This window comes from Salmo trutta, chromosome 22 (assembly GCF_901001165.1).
Source record: "Salmo trutta chromosome 22, fSalTru1.1, whole genome shotgun sequence".
NCBI classification, from domain to species: domain Eukaryota; kingdom Metazoa; phylum Chordata; class Actinopteri; order Salmoniformes; family Salmonidae; genus Salmo; species Salmo trutta.
In genome coordinates this window covers 7,573,553-7,587,763 of record NC_042978.1, presented here as the reverse complement: position 1 = coordinate 7,587,763, position 14,211 = coordinate 7,573,553, and the positions used below count along the sequence as shown (strand labels likewise).

Here is a 14,211-nt window from a genome sequence, read left to right as displayed (position 1 = left end):
CGGGTGCCTGGTCTCAGACGATCCCACAGGTGAAGAAGCCGGATGTGGAGATCATGGGCTGGCGTGGTTATACGTGGTCTGTGGTTGTAAGGCCGGTTGGACGTACTGCCAAATTCTCTAAAACGACATTGGTGGACAATTCAGCTCTGGTGGACAATTCTCTGGCAATAGCTTTGTTGGACATTCCTGCAGTCAGCATGCCAATTGCAAGCACCCTCAACACTTGAGACACCTGTGGCATTGTGTTGTGTAACAAAACTGTACATTTTAGAGTGGCCTTTTATTGTCCCCAGCACAAGGTGCACCTGTAATGATCATGCTGTTTAATCAACTTCTTGATATGCCACACCTGTCAGGTGGATGGATTATCTTGGCAAAGGAGAAATGCTCACCAACAGGGATGTAAACAAATTTGTACACAACATTTGAGAGAAATAAGGTTTTTGTGTGCATGAAACATTTCTTGGGTCTTTTATTTCAGCTCATGAAAATGGGACCAATGTTTTACATGTTGTGTTCATGTTTTGGTTCAGTGTAGATGAGCTATCCAAGCAAGGATTGACAGTTGATGAGACCAAAATAATCATTTTATAAACATATTTTGGTTGTACATTGTTTGCGTCTAACTTTCTCACTCATCGTTATTTACGATTCATTAAGGATTATGCGTAATCATTGTAACATCCACATGAATTAATGTAGAAGTGTTTAGAATCATATTCTAACCTCATAGTCATTGTAGTTGTTAATACGGCTAAACCTCTCTGTTGCTCAGGGGCCAAATGTATTTTTTTTTTTAAATATATTTTTAATTTAACCTTTTATTTAACTAGGCAATTCAATTAAGAACAAATTCTTATTTACAATGACCCTGGTCCAAAACCTCCCCTAACCCGGATGACGCTCGAACAATTTTGCGCTGCCCTATGGGACTCCCGATCAAGGCCGGTTGTGATACAGCCTGGGTCTGTAGTGACGCCTCAAGCACTGAGATGCAGTGCCTTAGACCGCTGCGCTACTCGGGAGGCCCTATGTATCAAGCGTGTCAGAGTAGGAGTGCGGATTTAGAATCAATTTTGCCTTTTAGATCAAAATGAATAAGTTTACATGGACAGGTGGCACCTGATCCTATATCAGCACTCCTACTCTGAGACACATGATACATATGGTCACAGGTCTGACTGTGTCTTATTGCTTTGTTGTTGTAGATTATAGTTTGTCCTTTTCTCTTTTGTATTTTCAGTTCGACCTGCCTCCATGTCATTAGCAGTGCCCCCAGATCCAACTGCCACCATGTCGCTGGAAGCGCCAACCCCATCACCAGACCTAGCCTCAGCACCAGACCTGGCCCCAGATCCAGCTCCAGACTTAGCCTCAGAACTAGCCCCAGACCTAGCTCCTGAACTAACCCCAGATTCAGCTCAAGCCCCAGAGCTAGCCTCAGATCCAGCCCCTACCCCAGCTCCTCCAGTCCCAGTCATGAACCCGGGATGTAAGATCATGACCTTCCGGCCAACCATGGAGGAATTCAAGGACTTTGCCAAATACGTTGCCTACATGGAGACTCAAGGAGCACACCGTGCAGGCCTGGCAAAGGTACACACATACACACACACTTTTCATATAAATGGCTTTTCTGACCTATTAGAACTGACCTACTCTGAAAAAGTAGTCCTATTATGTATATTTTGCAGTATGACAAGACAACAGTTCACATAGAAAATCTCCTGGGTGCTCTAGATTCTGACAGTTTTGTTTGAATTCAGCCATGCAATGTTACTGTAGCGCCACCTACTTTTGCCACATGTTTCTCTCCCTCTCACTCTCTCTACCCCCTCCCTTCTCTTGCTCTGTCCCCTCTTTTACTCTGTCACTTTCACTCTCATCCTCTCCCTCACTTTCTCCTTCTTTTCTTGCAGGTGATTCCTCCTAAGGGCTGGAAGCCGCGGCAGTCGTACGACACCATCGAGGAGATGGTGATCCCGGCTCCCATCATGCAGGTGGTGACGGGCCAGTCGGGCCTCTTCACCCAGTACAACATCCAGAAGAAGTCCATGACCGTCGGGGAGTACCGTCAACTGGCCAACAGCAGAACGTAGGTCCTCACCTAGCTACCAGCCATTCTACACTCAATGAGACACAGTCAAAATAGTGCGGAAGAGATGAGGGCTGGGTGTATACTGTCTTTTACTATGTACTGATGTTGATGCGCTGATCTGTTTTGGTTTTTACTTTACCTTCTATAACAGTATTTCAATGTTAGGTTTGCTAATAATATTATTAATAGACTCTCTATTTTTATATATACAATAGAAACAGCATATGTTTAGAATCAAGGCAGTTAAAATAGCAATAGTGATAAATGCGATATGCAACTCCGGCGTGTGTAATGCCAGTTTTTGTAGTTTACTTTCAAGTTGTCTCTCTCCCTCTTCTTGCGTGCTGCTTCCCACAACAAGCCCTGCCTCTCAAGGAAAGCATTTCCTGTTCACTCTGCATTCTGCATGGTCCGAAGCAACAACACGTTGTTGACAATGTTGCTGCTTTCAAAGCGTTCTGTAATAACACAATTAGTTTGTGTATCTTACTGTTTGCAAACAGCTAGTTTGTCTTTTCTTAGCAAGTTGTGGCAAAAACATTTTTTTTGCTGGTAATGCTAATTGTTAGTTAGCTGAACAGCTAGCTAGCTAAATGTAATCAGTTAGAGCAAACCTAGCTAGATAATACAGCCTGATATCAGTGTAGATCAACATGTTGTTTGTGCAACAGTGTCTTCTAAATCAGAGAGCAATAGGCGATTGGCATGAATATGGAATAGGAATAGGCATGAATATGTTAGCTAGCTAGCTATCAATGCTGGCTATCTACACCAAGAAGTGGAATATAACATTGTATAGGGTCCCCTGGGAAACACTGACCAACACTTTGGTTCCTACCCTGTTACAATAATTCCTATTTATTTGTTGTCATGTCAAACAACAATGTATTCAATTTGTTGCCCACTATATTTCAACTATTGAATTACAATAATCATTATACTTCCATGATTCCAACAGTACACCAATAAACAAGGCCTAGGTTGTTTGCCCATATCATGCAGCCCTACATGCCACAGTGTGGAAATAATAACAAAAGTGCAGAAATTGATAAATGCTTATAATAAATGTTGGTTAAAGTTGGATTGAACAGTATTAAACAATCAGAATGGAGAAAGCCCACTTTGAAATCACGTATAATTTATGTGTTGTCACCCTAACATCATGAACAAAATTTAGACAATGGGCAAATTTCAGGTCTGCTGAGCGCAAACTTGAATGTTGTGAAAATTCTGTGCAACGCTGTGAACATTGAGGCTGTACCTGCTTTAAGTTACAGTTTTAACAGTGGCCAAGTAGGCTACTGTGGATATTTGATCATAACGTATGCCTACCATCAAAAACAATGGACAAAAATGCATCCCATAACATTTTTAACATGGAAATAGCTGTTCTACCATTCAGTCTACAGTAGCAGCCAATGTGTGGTGTTCAATGTAGGCCTGCATTCCATGAGACTTGCAGGGCTTGACATTAACCTGTTTATCCACTTCAGACAAGGTGACTGAAAATGTTGTCTTTTTTAATGCAAGAAACCACTTTGCAAAATAAATGTAATTATTATTCCCATACCATAATTAGAGAATCAGAGAAATTATGCTACACTCTACCTATTGTTCAATACCGTCTCAAAATACAACACTGCCCCTTTAAGACAGAAAAAAACTGTTTACCTGACTCGCTTTTCAACGATGGCTAGAAATGCATACATTTTGTGCTCTTGTAGGAAGCAACCACTCCCCCATTTGTTGACTATAAATGAACTATAACTGGGCTAATAACTCACTAACTAGCAAAGAATATGAACAAATGTGCACATGTGGTACATGCAGCTCTCGCTTTGATCTCAAAACAAGCGTGTCTACTCATTACTCACTCATGACTGCTCATACTGTAGCCCAGGGGTGTCAAACTCATTTTAGCTCAGGGGCCACATGGAGGAAAATCTATTCCCAAGTGGGCCGGACTGGTAAAATCATGGTATATATATAACTTAAAAACAACAACTTCAGATTGTTTTCTTTGTTTTAATACGATCAACATAAAACATAAAGCTGGAGCCTGAGGACAGTGTGTCCACAATAGTACAAGCACAACATCACTATTAATCATAAAACACCTCAAGTTTATTTGAAAATTCTAAAGAAAAAGAACGCACAATGCCTCAGTGATTCACAGAAGTATATCACAGATCACAGAACTATATCAGGGTGTCTCATGCAGCACTTTAAGTGGGCTTGCATAGTTTATTTGACTCCTGATACCTGGCATCTTTTAGCTTTCACCAGCGCATCAATATCAGGCGTCACATCCCGAGTGGCAGCCAACTTCAGGATGTGATTCAAGTGCTTGTGCGTGAGCCTTGAGCGCAGCTTTGTTTTATTTATGCTCATTACAGAGAGAACTTGCTCACAAAGATATGTGGTTCCAAACATGCACAACAGTTTTGCAGCGAGGGCTGTCAAGTTGGGGTAACCTGGCAAGAGATTCTGATAAAATGTGTCCAAGCCAGCTGCGGAAAATTTGCCCTTCATATCCGAGTCACACTGCAAGTCTTATTTCAAGTTGGATGCTGACGGGCAGATCAGAGGGATTCACGGTGAATGGCGAGCAAAAAACGTTGAAGTCTTTCTCCAGTTCACCAAAAATCTGAAAGCGTTGCTCAAACTCCCGTAACAGTCCCGTTATTTTATCTTTGAACCGCTTCACGTCTGCCACGTGTTGGGTCGCGCACACATTTTTCAGACAGGGGAAGTGAGCTGCATCACCACCGGCGAGTTGCGTCTCCCACAATGACAGCTTCAACTTGAAAGAACGTATGCTGTCATCATACTGCGTGACGACTTTGTTGCGCCCTTGCAGCTGTTTGTTCAAGTTATTCAGGTGCTCTGTAACATCCACCATAAATGCAAGGTCCTGCATCCATTCTGCGGAATGAAATTCTAACACTGGTTTGCCCTTTTCTTTCATGAACTGTTAAATTTCTTCTCGTAAATCAAAGAAACGCCTAAGCACAGCACCTCGGCTTAACCATCTTACCTCAGTGTGGTATGGCAGGCCATAGATGTGGTCTTTCTCTCTGAGAAGGCTGTCAAACTGACGGTGATTCAGGCTTCTGGATCGGATGAAATTAAGTTTGGATGACCACCTTCATGACGTTATCCATCTTTAATGACTTGCAACACAAAGCCTCCTGGTGCAAAATACAGTGAAAAGTCCAAAAATCACGTCCTCCATTTGCAGATTGCACTTTCTCTCTGAACTTTGTCACAACGCCTGCTTTTTTCCCGATCATTGAGGGCGCACCATCTGTAGCCAGGCCGACAGCGCGGGACCAGTCCACTCTGACCCTGTCCAGCGTGCCGATGAGTGCGGTGAAAATATCAGCTGCTGTCGTTGTCTGTCATCGGCACCAACTCCACGAACTCCTCGGTGACGGTCAATGTGTCATCAACTCCGCGGATGAAAATGGCCAGTTGTGCAACATCTGTAATGTCCGTGCTTTCATCAATTGCAACTGAAAACCCAATAAATGACTACTTTTTGCTTCAACTGGCTGTCCAAATCCACTGAAAGATCGGAAATCCTGTCTGCAGCTGTGTTTCTTGTCAGGCTGATATTTGCAAAAGCCTGGCGCTTTTCAGGGCACACAATCTCCACTGCCTTCATCATGCATGTTTTTACAAATTCACCCTCACTAAATGGTTTTGAAGCCACTGTGATTTCATCAGCAATGAGGTAGCTAGCTTTCACTGCAGTGTCACTGATGTCTCGGCTGTGAGTAAACACAGACTGCTGTTTCTTCAGACCCGCCAACAGTTCATTCACCTTCTCTCTTCTCCGCTGTCCTTGAAAGTTGTCATATTTGTCGGCATGAAGACTCACATAGTGGCGACGAAGGTTATACTCTTTCAGCACTGCAACATGCTGTGAACACACCAAACATACAGCTTTCCCATTCAATTCCGTGAATAAATAGGAGGATGACCATTTTTCTTGGAACACTCTGCACTCTGCGTCCACTTTTCTCTTTTTTGACAGAGACATATTGGGGCAATGATGGTGCCAAAGCACATAATGTTAAAAGTAGAAGCCGTAATAAATATCGCGGGCAAAACAAAGTAGCTCATCCGGACTGGCTGCACTTGCTTGACCTACTTGCTCTGCTCCGGTATAAACAGTTTGCTTGCTTAACACAATTGCTATTGCGCCATCCAGTGGACGCAATTGGAACAGCAGTTTCTTTTATTGAAAAATTGCAGCTCATTTTTATACTTTACAAAATCATCTCGCGGGCCGGATTAAACCCCTTTGCGGGCCTGATCCGGCCCGTGGGCCGGACGTTTGACACCCCTGCTGTAGCCCAAACAGTCCAGACGGGCCTGAGTCGTGCCTGTCAATGCAATAGAATTCTACTCCAATGTGCGCTGTCCACAAGAAAATCTCTTGCACAGCTAGTTTTGCATACTAATGGCGTAGTTTGTTTCGGTACATTACATTGAAAGTGGCGAGTATTGCGTTGATTCAATCACAGTAGAGTGAAACCTTATTAGTGTTAACTGAAGGGGAAAACTCAATAGAAAGTTGAGTGAAGTTCAGTCTCGTGCTTCTCTGCGCGGGCTGATATTTCTTCTACGCGGCAGGGCCGAGTGGAGCTGTGCGCCCACACGCAGGTTTGAGGGAATATTTGGTTATGAACTACAATTAAAGCATATTCTTAGAACTTTTTTTTACTCTTCAAAAACCAGTAAAATACCGTCCAAAATGTGATGATATTTTGGCCATATCGCCCCAGCCATAGAAAAGCGACAGTATACAGGTATATGTATTTTTTCCCCCTAGGTTGCGTTAGCTAGCGCTACTCATCTGTACCTGCGCCAAAACATGTATTTTTTATTTTTCATCTTGTAGTTTGTTTTCATCTTCATCTTGTTTTTTAAAATAGTGAGCCAACATGTTTTCAGCGCTTTTATTTCCATGACTGAACAAAACACATTTTGTCATGCTCTCTGTCTCTCTGCTGCAGACGTATAGTGAGCAATATGTTTGGAACATCAAATAAAATAAAAAATTGTAGTATCCAATCACAATATATATAATCGTGAGAATCACAATACCTATCGTATCGACACCTAAGTATTGTGATTCTGTCATATTGTGAGGTCCCTGGCAATTCCCAGCCCTATTTGTAAACCTTTGATTCATTCTTTAGATACTGTTATTATTGTAGTCATTAGATATTATTGGGTTGCTTTGCAAGAAAAATCAGTCTTCACTCTACAGGTTTTACTGTCTTTACCTTCAGTGTCTATATCCAATGTCTTTACTGGTCATAGGATGAAAGGCACTCATAAATCTCCCGACTGTTACTGGGTCATGTTCATTAGGGCACACCATAGAAAAAAAGTGCTTCAATGTTGTTGTTTTTTTTTTTTATTGGAAGAAATTGAGATGGTATCTCTCTTTCAAAGCGTCTTCTTCTGTTTTGTGCCTACTAAACACGACCCTGTCCTCTCTCTCAGGTACTGTACTCCCCGACACAAGGACTTTGACGACCTGGAGAGGAAATACTGGAAGAACCTCACCTTTGTTTCGCCCATCTACGGCGCTGACGTCAGCGGCTCCATCTACGACCCAGTAAGTCAGCCCGGTGACAGCATTTCTAATCACATACGTGGGTCGTGTCGCAAAATGTTCTGCAGCAGAACAAGTAAATGAGCATTTGTGGGACAAGTTTAGATGGTACCTCCCTGGTTTTGAAAAGTTGAAAATTCTAGCGTTATTATATAAAAGTTACTTAATAAACTTCTTTGGGATACGTTGAAGCACGTTCCACTAGGTACCCTTTGGGACAGAGTTACTCAATTGTGTTGAATTCCTTACTACCAGAAATGAGCATTGTGTGTCAATGGCCTAGGAGATCCATTCCATCCATTCTGATTATTCCACTGAATGGAAGTATTTGAACTGAGTGTATTTCAGCGATAAAGATGAACCGCTGGTATCTGTTCTCATTAGATCTGTGTATTTTTATTTTGTTTTTTCCCCAGACATTTATTTCGTTTTTCAATTGACAAAGGATGCCTTTTAATTCAAGGTATTTTTGGGTGCATCCCTTTAGTTGTTTGTCCTTAATCCCATCTGGTGGTTAACATGTGTTATTACATGACCTTGAGAACTGCAATACAGTACAATGAACAAGATATTTCACCGGATTTAGAAATGTGAAGTATCCAGTTGGCGTTTCCACCCACAACCAAATATGGTGATGAGAGAAAGCCCAGTGGCCAACAGTGGGAGAAGACGAAGCGAGATCGATTTTGGCCGCCGTTCTGCTAATTTTCATACAGTTTTTTTATGTTTCCAAAACTAGATTCTGTAACAGAGTGACCTGCGTTTTGTAGACTTTACCCTTTGCTAAAGTTTTAAAAAATGGCGTTGTTTTGGAGTGCAAGGGTAAATAAAGTTATTGCACAAGGCGTTCCCTAACGGAAATATGCAAATAAATGCTAGAACACGCCAATAGGATCTCACTAGCTCATGCTTGGCTCTGCTCACCTCCTTGCTTATTCTGCCCTCTATGATTAATTTGCTCCCAATGGAAACAACAGGCTTTGGTCTATCTTGGGTTAGTTATACAAATCTTTTGAATGCAATGGCAATCTACTTTATTCACTGGGTAAATACTAACTGAAGTACAACTGTAACAAGGCAACTCCATGTCGTAGGCCTTGGATTGTTCAATACATATTTATATAATTGTTTTCTTACCTTAAAAAAAAAACGTTTAGACTGTAATCCACTTAGGGCTGACCCCAATTAGTCGACTGGTCGATTATTTGGTAGTTAGGCTGTTGGTCGACCGAGATTTGTTTTAGTCAAGCGGTAACAAATATATGGAGTACAAAAGTTTGGACACACCTACTCATTCCTGGGTTTTTTGTTATTTTTACTATTTTCTACATTGTAGAATATTAGTGAAGACATCAAAACTATGAAATAACACATATAGAATCATGTAGTAATCAAAGAAAAGTGTTAAACAAATCAAAATATATTTGAGATTCTTCAAGGTAGCAACCCTTCCCCTTTGACAGCTTTGCACGCTCTTGGCATTCTCTGTGACGCGAATTTGCAACATTGTATAAAATATCTAAATAATTTTTATATCGAATTTTAGAATTTTGATTAACCACATGACAATGATTTTGAGATATGAAGACGTTATTATAAATTCAATTGTTTTACGAAAATGAGCATATGAAGGACATAACTGGCACACAGATCGGTAGAAATGCTAAGATAAATTTGGCATTCCAAATGAGAAAGTTTGCCGACTCCTTGTGTAGCCTATTACCGGCAACTTCAGGAGAGTAATAGCAGAATCTGGAAAAGCCAGCAGGAACTGGAGGAGAATAGTTGGGCCAGGTTAAGTTTTTTTTCTTCTGGTTATCTAAATCTCTGGCGCCCTCTTGAGGCATCAAAACGTAAGCTTAAAGCATCAGACAAGCTCAATGCACGTAGTTGGTTTTATTAAAACACATAGGGTGTGTCTATAAATGGGGAAAAATGCACGTTTAAAAATGTTGGGCACTCGATTGGTTGAAAGAGCAGACGACTTTCAGTCAACCAAGATTTTTTTTTTTGTCGGGGACAGCCCTAAATCCACTGTTACATTTCATTGGTAAATGTAGCCAACATGCTTGAATCGGGTCACAGTGTTAAATGGATAGTTCACCCAAATTATAAAATGAAATATTTGAACATGAAGCGAGAGGCTAATATCGGAACCATTGACTTGAACAAAATGTGTGCCACAAATGCTAAAAAGTGAGCACTTGGAACAGTGTCCAGGTAAACAAAACACAAGCACGGGTTGCTTTCATAACTTAGACTGCTCACAGGCCGGGTAAGGAAACTGTCATTGTTTTTTTTTGTATTTGATTTGGGTGAACTATCCCTTTTAACCTTCCTTTTTTTGTGTCTGTTTCCAGGAGATCGGTGAGTGGAACATCGGCCACCTGAACACACTGCTGGACATGGTGGAGCAGGAGTGCGGCATCGTGATCGAGGGGGTGAACACGCCCTACCTGTACTTTGGCATGTGGAAGACCACTTTCGCCTGGCACACAGAAGACATGGATCTCTACAGTATCAACTACCTCCACTTTGGACAGCCCAAGTCCTGGTCAGTGACTGTATTAGCAGTTTATTTCTCCATTCTTTGCATCTCTGTCTCTCTGTCTCTCTCTCTCTGTCTCTCTGTCTCTCTGTCTCTCTGTCTCTCTGTCTCTCTGTCTCTCTCTGTCTCTCTGTCTCTCTGTCTCTCTGTCTCTGTCTCTCTCTCTCTCTGTGTGTTACTTGTAGGTCTATAAAATGTGTGTTTTTCTGTGAATATGAGTGTCTCTGTGTCCTACAAGCAATTCGATTGTCCAGGCCCAACCATCCCGTCACTCTTCGCTCGGTTGCAGGTAGCAGTAGTGACCTTTCGGTTACTGGTTCAACGCCGCTCTAACCACTAGGCTACCTGCCACCCGTGCGACAGCTCTTTGCTTCAGTTGCATCCACATCAAAAAATGACAAGCCAAAATTGTTCGTTGATTTCAGGATCTGGGCAGGCTTTGGCAGTTGCTTCTCAAGCATCTATCATTCTAATACGTGTGTTAAACTTAATGTGAGTCCCTGTTTGTGCGTTAAGGAGACTGGTCATACATGCATTTGTGTACTTAAACAGATGGCCACTGGAGGACACTCTAGACTTAGAAAAGTTTCTAAGGAGCCAGGTGGCTTCTGTAGTATAAAGCGTCTTCAATATGAGCAATATATTGACTTAAATTTGGTACTGTGTGTGTGTGTGTGTGTGTGTGTGTGTGTGTGTGTCATTGTATGAGTCTGTGAACACTTATGGGAGATTCTGGAGCGGTGCCTGAGACAGCGTTTTCCACCACCATCAACAAAACACAGAATTATGGAATTTCTAGTGGAAGAATGGTGTCGCATCCCTCCAATAGAATTGTAGGCCAAAGTGCATTGAAGCTGTTCTGGCTCATTGTGGCCCAACGCCCCATTAAGACACTTTATGTCGGCGTTTCCTTTATTTTGGCAGTTAACTGTAAGTCTATAAAATCTAGGTGTGTATGTGTGTGTATTTTTCTGTGAAGATGTCTGTGTCCAACAAGCAGTGAAATTGTCCAGGCCCAACCATCCCACCACTCGTCGCTAGGTAGCAGTAGCGCTCTTCGAACACCTCTCTTGCTCTCTCTTTCAATCCCTCCCTCCCTCTCTCTTCCCATCATTTTCTAATTCCTCCTCTTGTAATACGACCGCCCGTCGAGACTCACTATTCCCGAAGGCCTCACTTGGCATCCAATTCTATTTCCCAGCGTTTATGGCTCTCCCAACACAAGTCACATAAAGAGCCTCTATTTGCCGACACATCTCCATCACTTTCGCTGCCATTTCACGTCAAGCGAATGGGGGAAACCAACACGACTGCGTAGCCCCTATAGTATCACGCACTCAAGGGGTTCATTCCAATTGGCAACCTAATCCCTATATAGTGCACTAGTTTTGACCAGAGCCCTATGGGGAGAATAGGGTGCCATTTGGCACGGGCCCAAAGACTTACAGCCACTCCCGGCTAAACGAGTTGCACGGCGACAAGATAATGACGGTAGACGATAAGGGTATCGACAGAACGCTATTGGAGGGCGATGCTTCGTCAAAGTAACGGTAACGGAGGTGACCTCACTGGGCGACCTTGGTAGGGGCAATCCGGTGTAGGCGTCCAGTGCAGTCCCCATCATCTGTAAGCTGTGTCTGCAAGGTGAGAGCATGTCTTTCTCTCTCCTTCAATCGCTCTCCAGGGCCTAGCTGGGTGACTAATACCCGCTCCGCCATCAGAGAAGGATCGATCTCCTCCTCGTCCATTTCTCCTCTGTTATTTTAACCTTTCATCCCTTCATTTTAGTCCACCTTTCTTGCTAGGGATGTATTGACTGAAGCCTAGCTGGGTTATGTTTTTGACCATAGAATGGCAGTTTTTTTCCTCTTTATTTATTGGAGGATACAAGTCTGCAAATATGACTTGAATATGACTGTAGCGATACACATGATAAAACATTTACCCTCAAGAAGTTTGCATTTTCCCCATCTCCCATTAACAAGAAAACACCCCAGCAGGAACAGGCTTGATTTCTGAAAGACAGAAATTGTCTTGTGGTGATATCCTATACTTACTGTATAACGCTGGCGCTGTCATTTGAATGGGTACCTCAGACTAGGAGAAATTGCCATTATAATGTGTGGGTGACAAGGAGGTTTTCATGGTGGCATTAGAAAAAGGGGCTCTGAACTAGAGCTGCAGGTCCCGACAGAGATCATTGCGGCATGGTCAGCACTGTTCATGCTGCGGTTGGGAGCGGACTGACAACTTTGGGAAGGAAAAATATTTTTGTTGTCCAGCAGATTATTTGGAAACGGTCATATTTCTGCTTTGTATGCGTTAGCCTACATATTGTGTTAAAAGCATATCTTTCTCGCACGCACACTCAGAATTCGCTGCTTTAAGTTAAGTAGCCTACCTCTCCTCTCCTAGTTGGGCGTGCGAGATCAAGTGTTCCTAGGCCCTATATGTGGGTCTCAATGAAATGGAGTAGGCTACCTAATGCATGGGCGGAGAATCACGTGGCAGTTATCTTTCCAAGGAAATTTTAATCAAATCAAATTTAATTTGTCACATTCGCCGAATACAAAAGGTAGATCTTACCGTGAAATGCTTACTTACAAGCCCTTAACCAACAATGCAGTATAAGAAATAGTTAAGAAAATATTTACTAAAAAAACTAAAGTAAAAAATGTAATAAAAGTAACACAATATAATAACAATAACAACGCTACTGTATATACAGGGGGTACCGGTACCGAGTCAATGTGTGGGGGTACAGGTTAGTCGAGGTAATTTGTATATGCTGGTAGGGGTAAAGTGACTGCATAGATAATAAATAGCATTAGCAGCAGTGTAAAAACAATGTAAATAGTCCGTCTGGCCGTTTTTGATTAATTGTTCAGCAGTCTTATGGCTTGGGGGTAGAAGCTGTTAAGGAGCCTTTTGGGCCCAGACTTGGCACTCACCGCTTGCCATGTGGTAGCAGAGAGAACAATCTATGACTTGGAGACTGGGGTCTTTGACACTTTTGACACCGCCAAGTATATAGGTCCTGGATGGCAGGAAGCTTGGCTCTAGTGATGTACTGGCCGAAAGCAATACCCTCTTAGCGCCTTATGGTCGGATGCCGAGCAGTTACCATACCAGGCGGTGATGCAACCGGTCAAGATGCTCTCGATGGTGCAGTTGTAGAACTTTTTGAGGATCTGGGGACCCATGACAAATCATTTCAGTCTCCTGAGGGGGAAAAGGTGTTGTCGTGCCATATTCACGACTGTCTTGGTGGGTTTGGACCATGATAGTTTGTTGGTGATGTGGACACCAAGGAACTTGAAACTCTCAACCCGCTCCACTACAGCCCGTCGATGTGAATGGGGGCGTGTTCTGCCCTCCTTTTCCTGTAGTCCACAATCAGCTCCTTTGTCTTGATCACATTGAGGGAGAGGTTGTCTTCCTGGCACCACACTGGCAGGTCTCTGACCTCCTCCCTATAGGCTCTGTCGGTGATCAGGCCTACCACTGTTGTGTCGTCAGCAAACTCAATGACGGTGTTGGAGTCGTGCTTGGCCACGCAGTCGTGGGCGAACAGGGAGTACAGGAGGGGACTGAGCACGCACGCCTGAGGGACCCCAATGTTAAAGATCAGCGTGGCAGATGTGTTGTTGCCTACCATTACCACATGGGGGAGCCCCGTCAGTCTAGGATCCAGTTGCAGACGGAGGTGTTTAGTCCCAGGGTCCTTAGCTTAGTGATGAGCTTTGAGGGCACTATGGTGTTAAACGCTGAGCTGTAGTCAATGAATAGCATTCTCACATAGGTGTTCCTTTTGTCCAGGTGGGAAAGGGGAGTGTTGAGTGCAATAGAGATTGCATCATCTGTGTATTATGGTGTTGATATGAGCCATGACCAGCCTTTCAAAGCACTTCATGGCTACAGACGTGAGTGCTA

The 14,211-nt window shown here is 42.9% G+C and overlaps 1 protein-coding gene across 1 annotated transcript in view; it reads left to right on the top strand.

Moving 5' to 3' along the window:
* The window catches only part of LOC115157977 (lysine-specific demethylase 4B), a gene marked incomplete in the record, with an annotated part of 72,532 nt that overhangs the window by 9,541 nt on the left and 48,780 nt on the right, over window positions 1-14,211 (top strand). Inside the window, 4 exon segments of the mRNA XM_029706388.1 lie at window positions 1,244-1,596; window positions 1,920-2,095; window positions 7,619-7,733; window positions 10,091-10,284. Of these exon segments, the coding sequence (XP_029562248.1) occupies window positions 1,258-1,596; window positions 1,920-2,095; window positions 7,619-7,733; window positions 10,091-10,284 (824 nt within the window).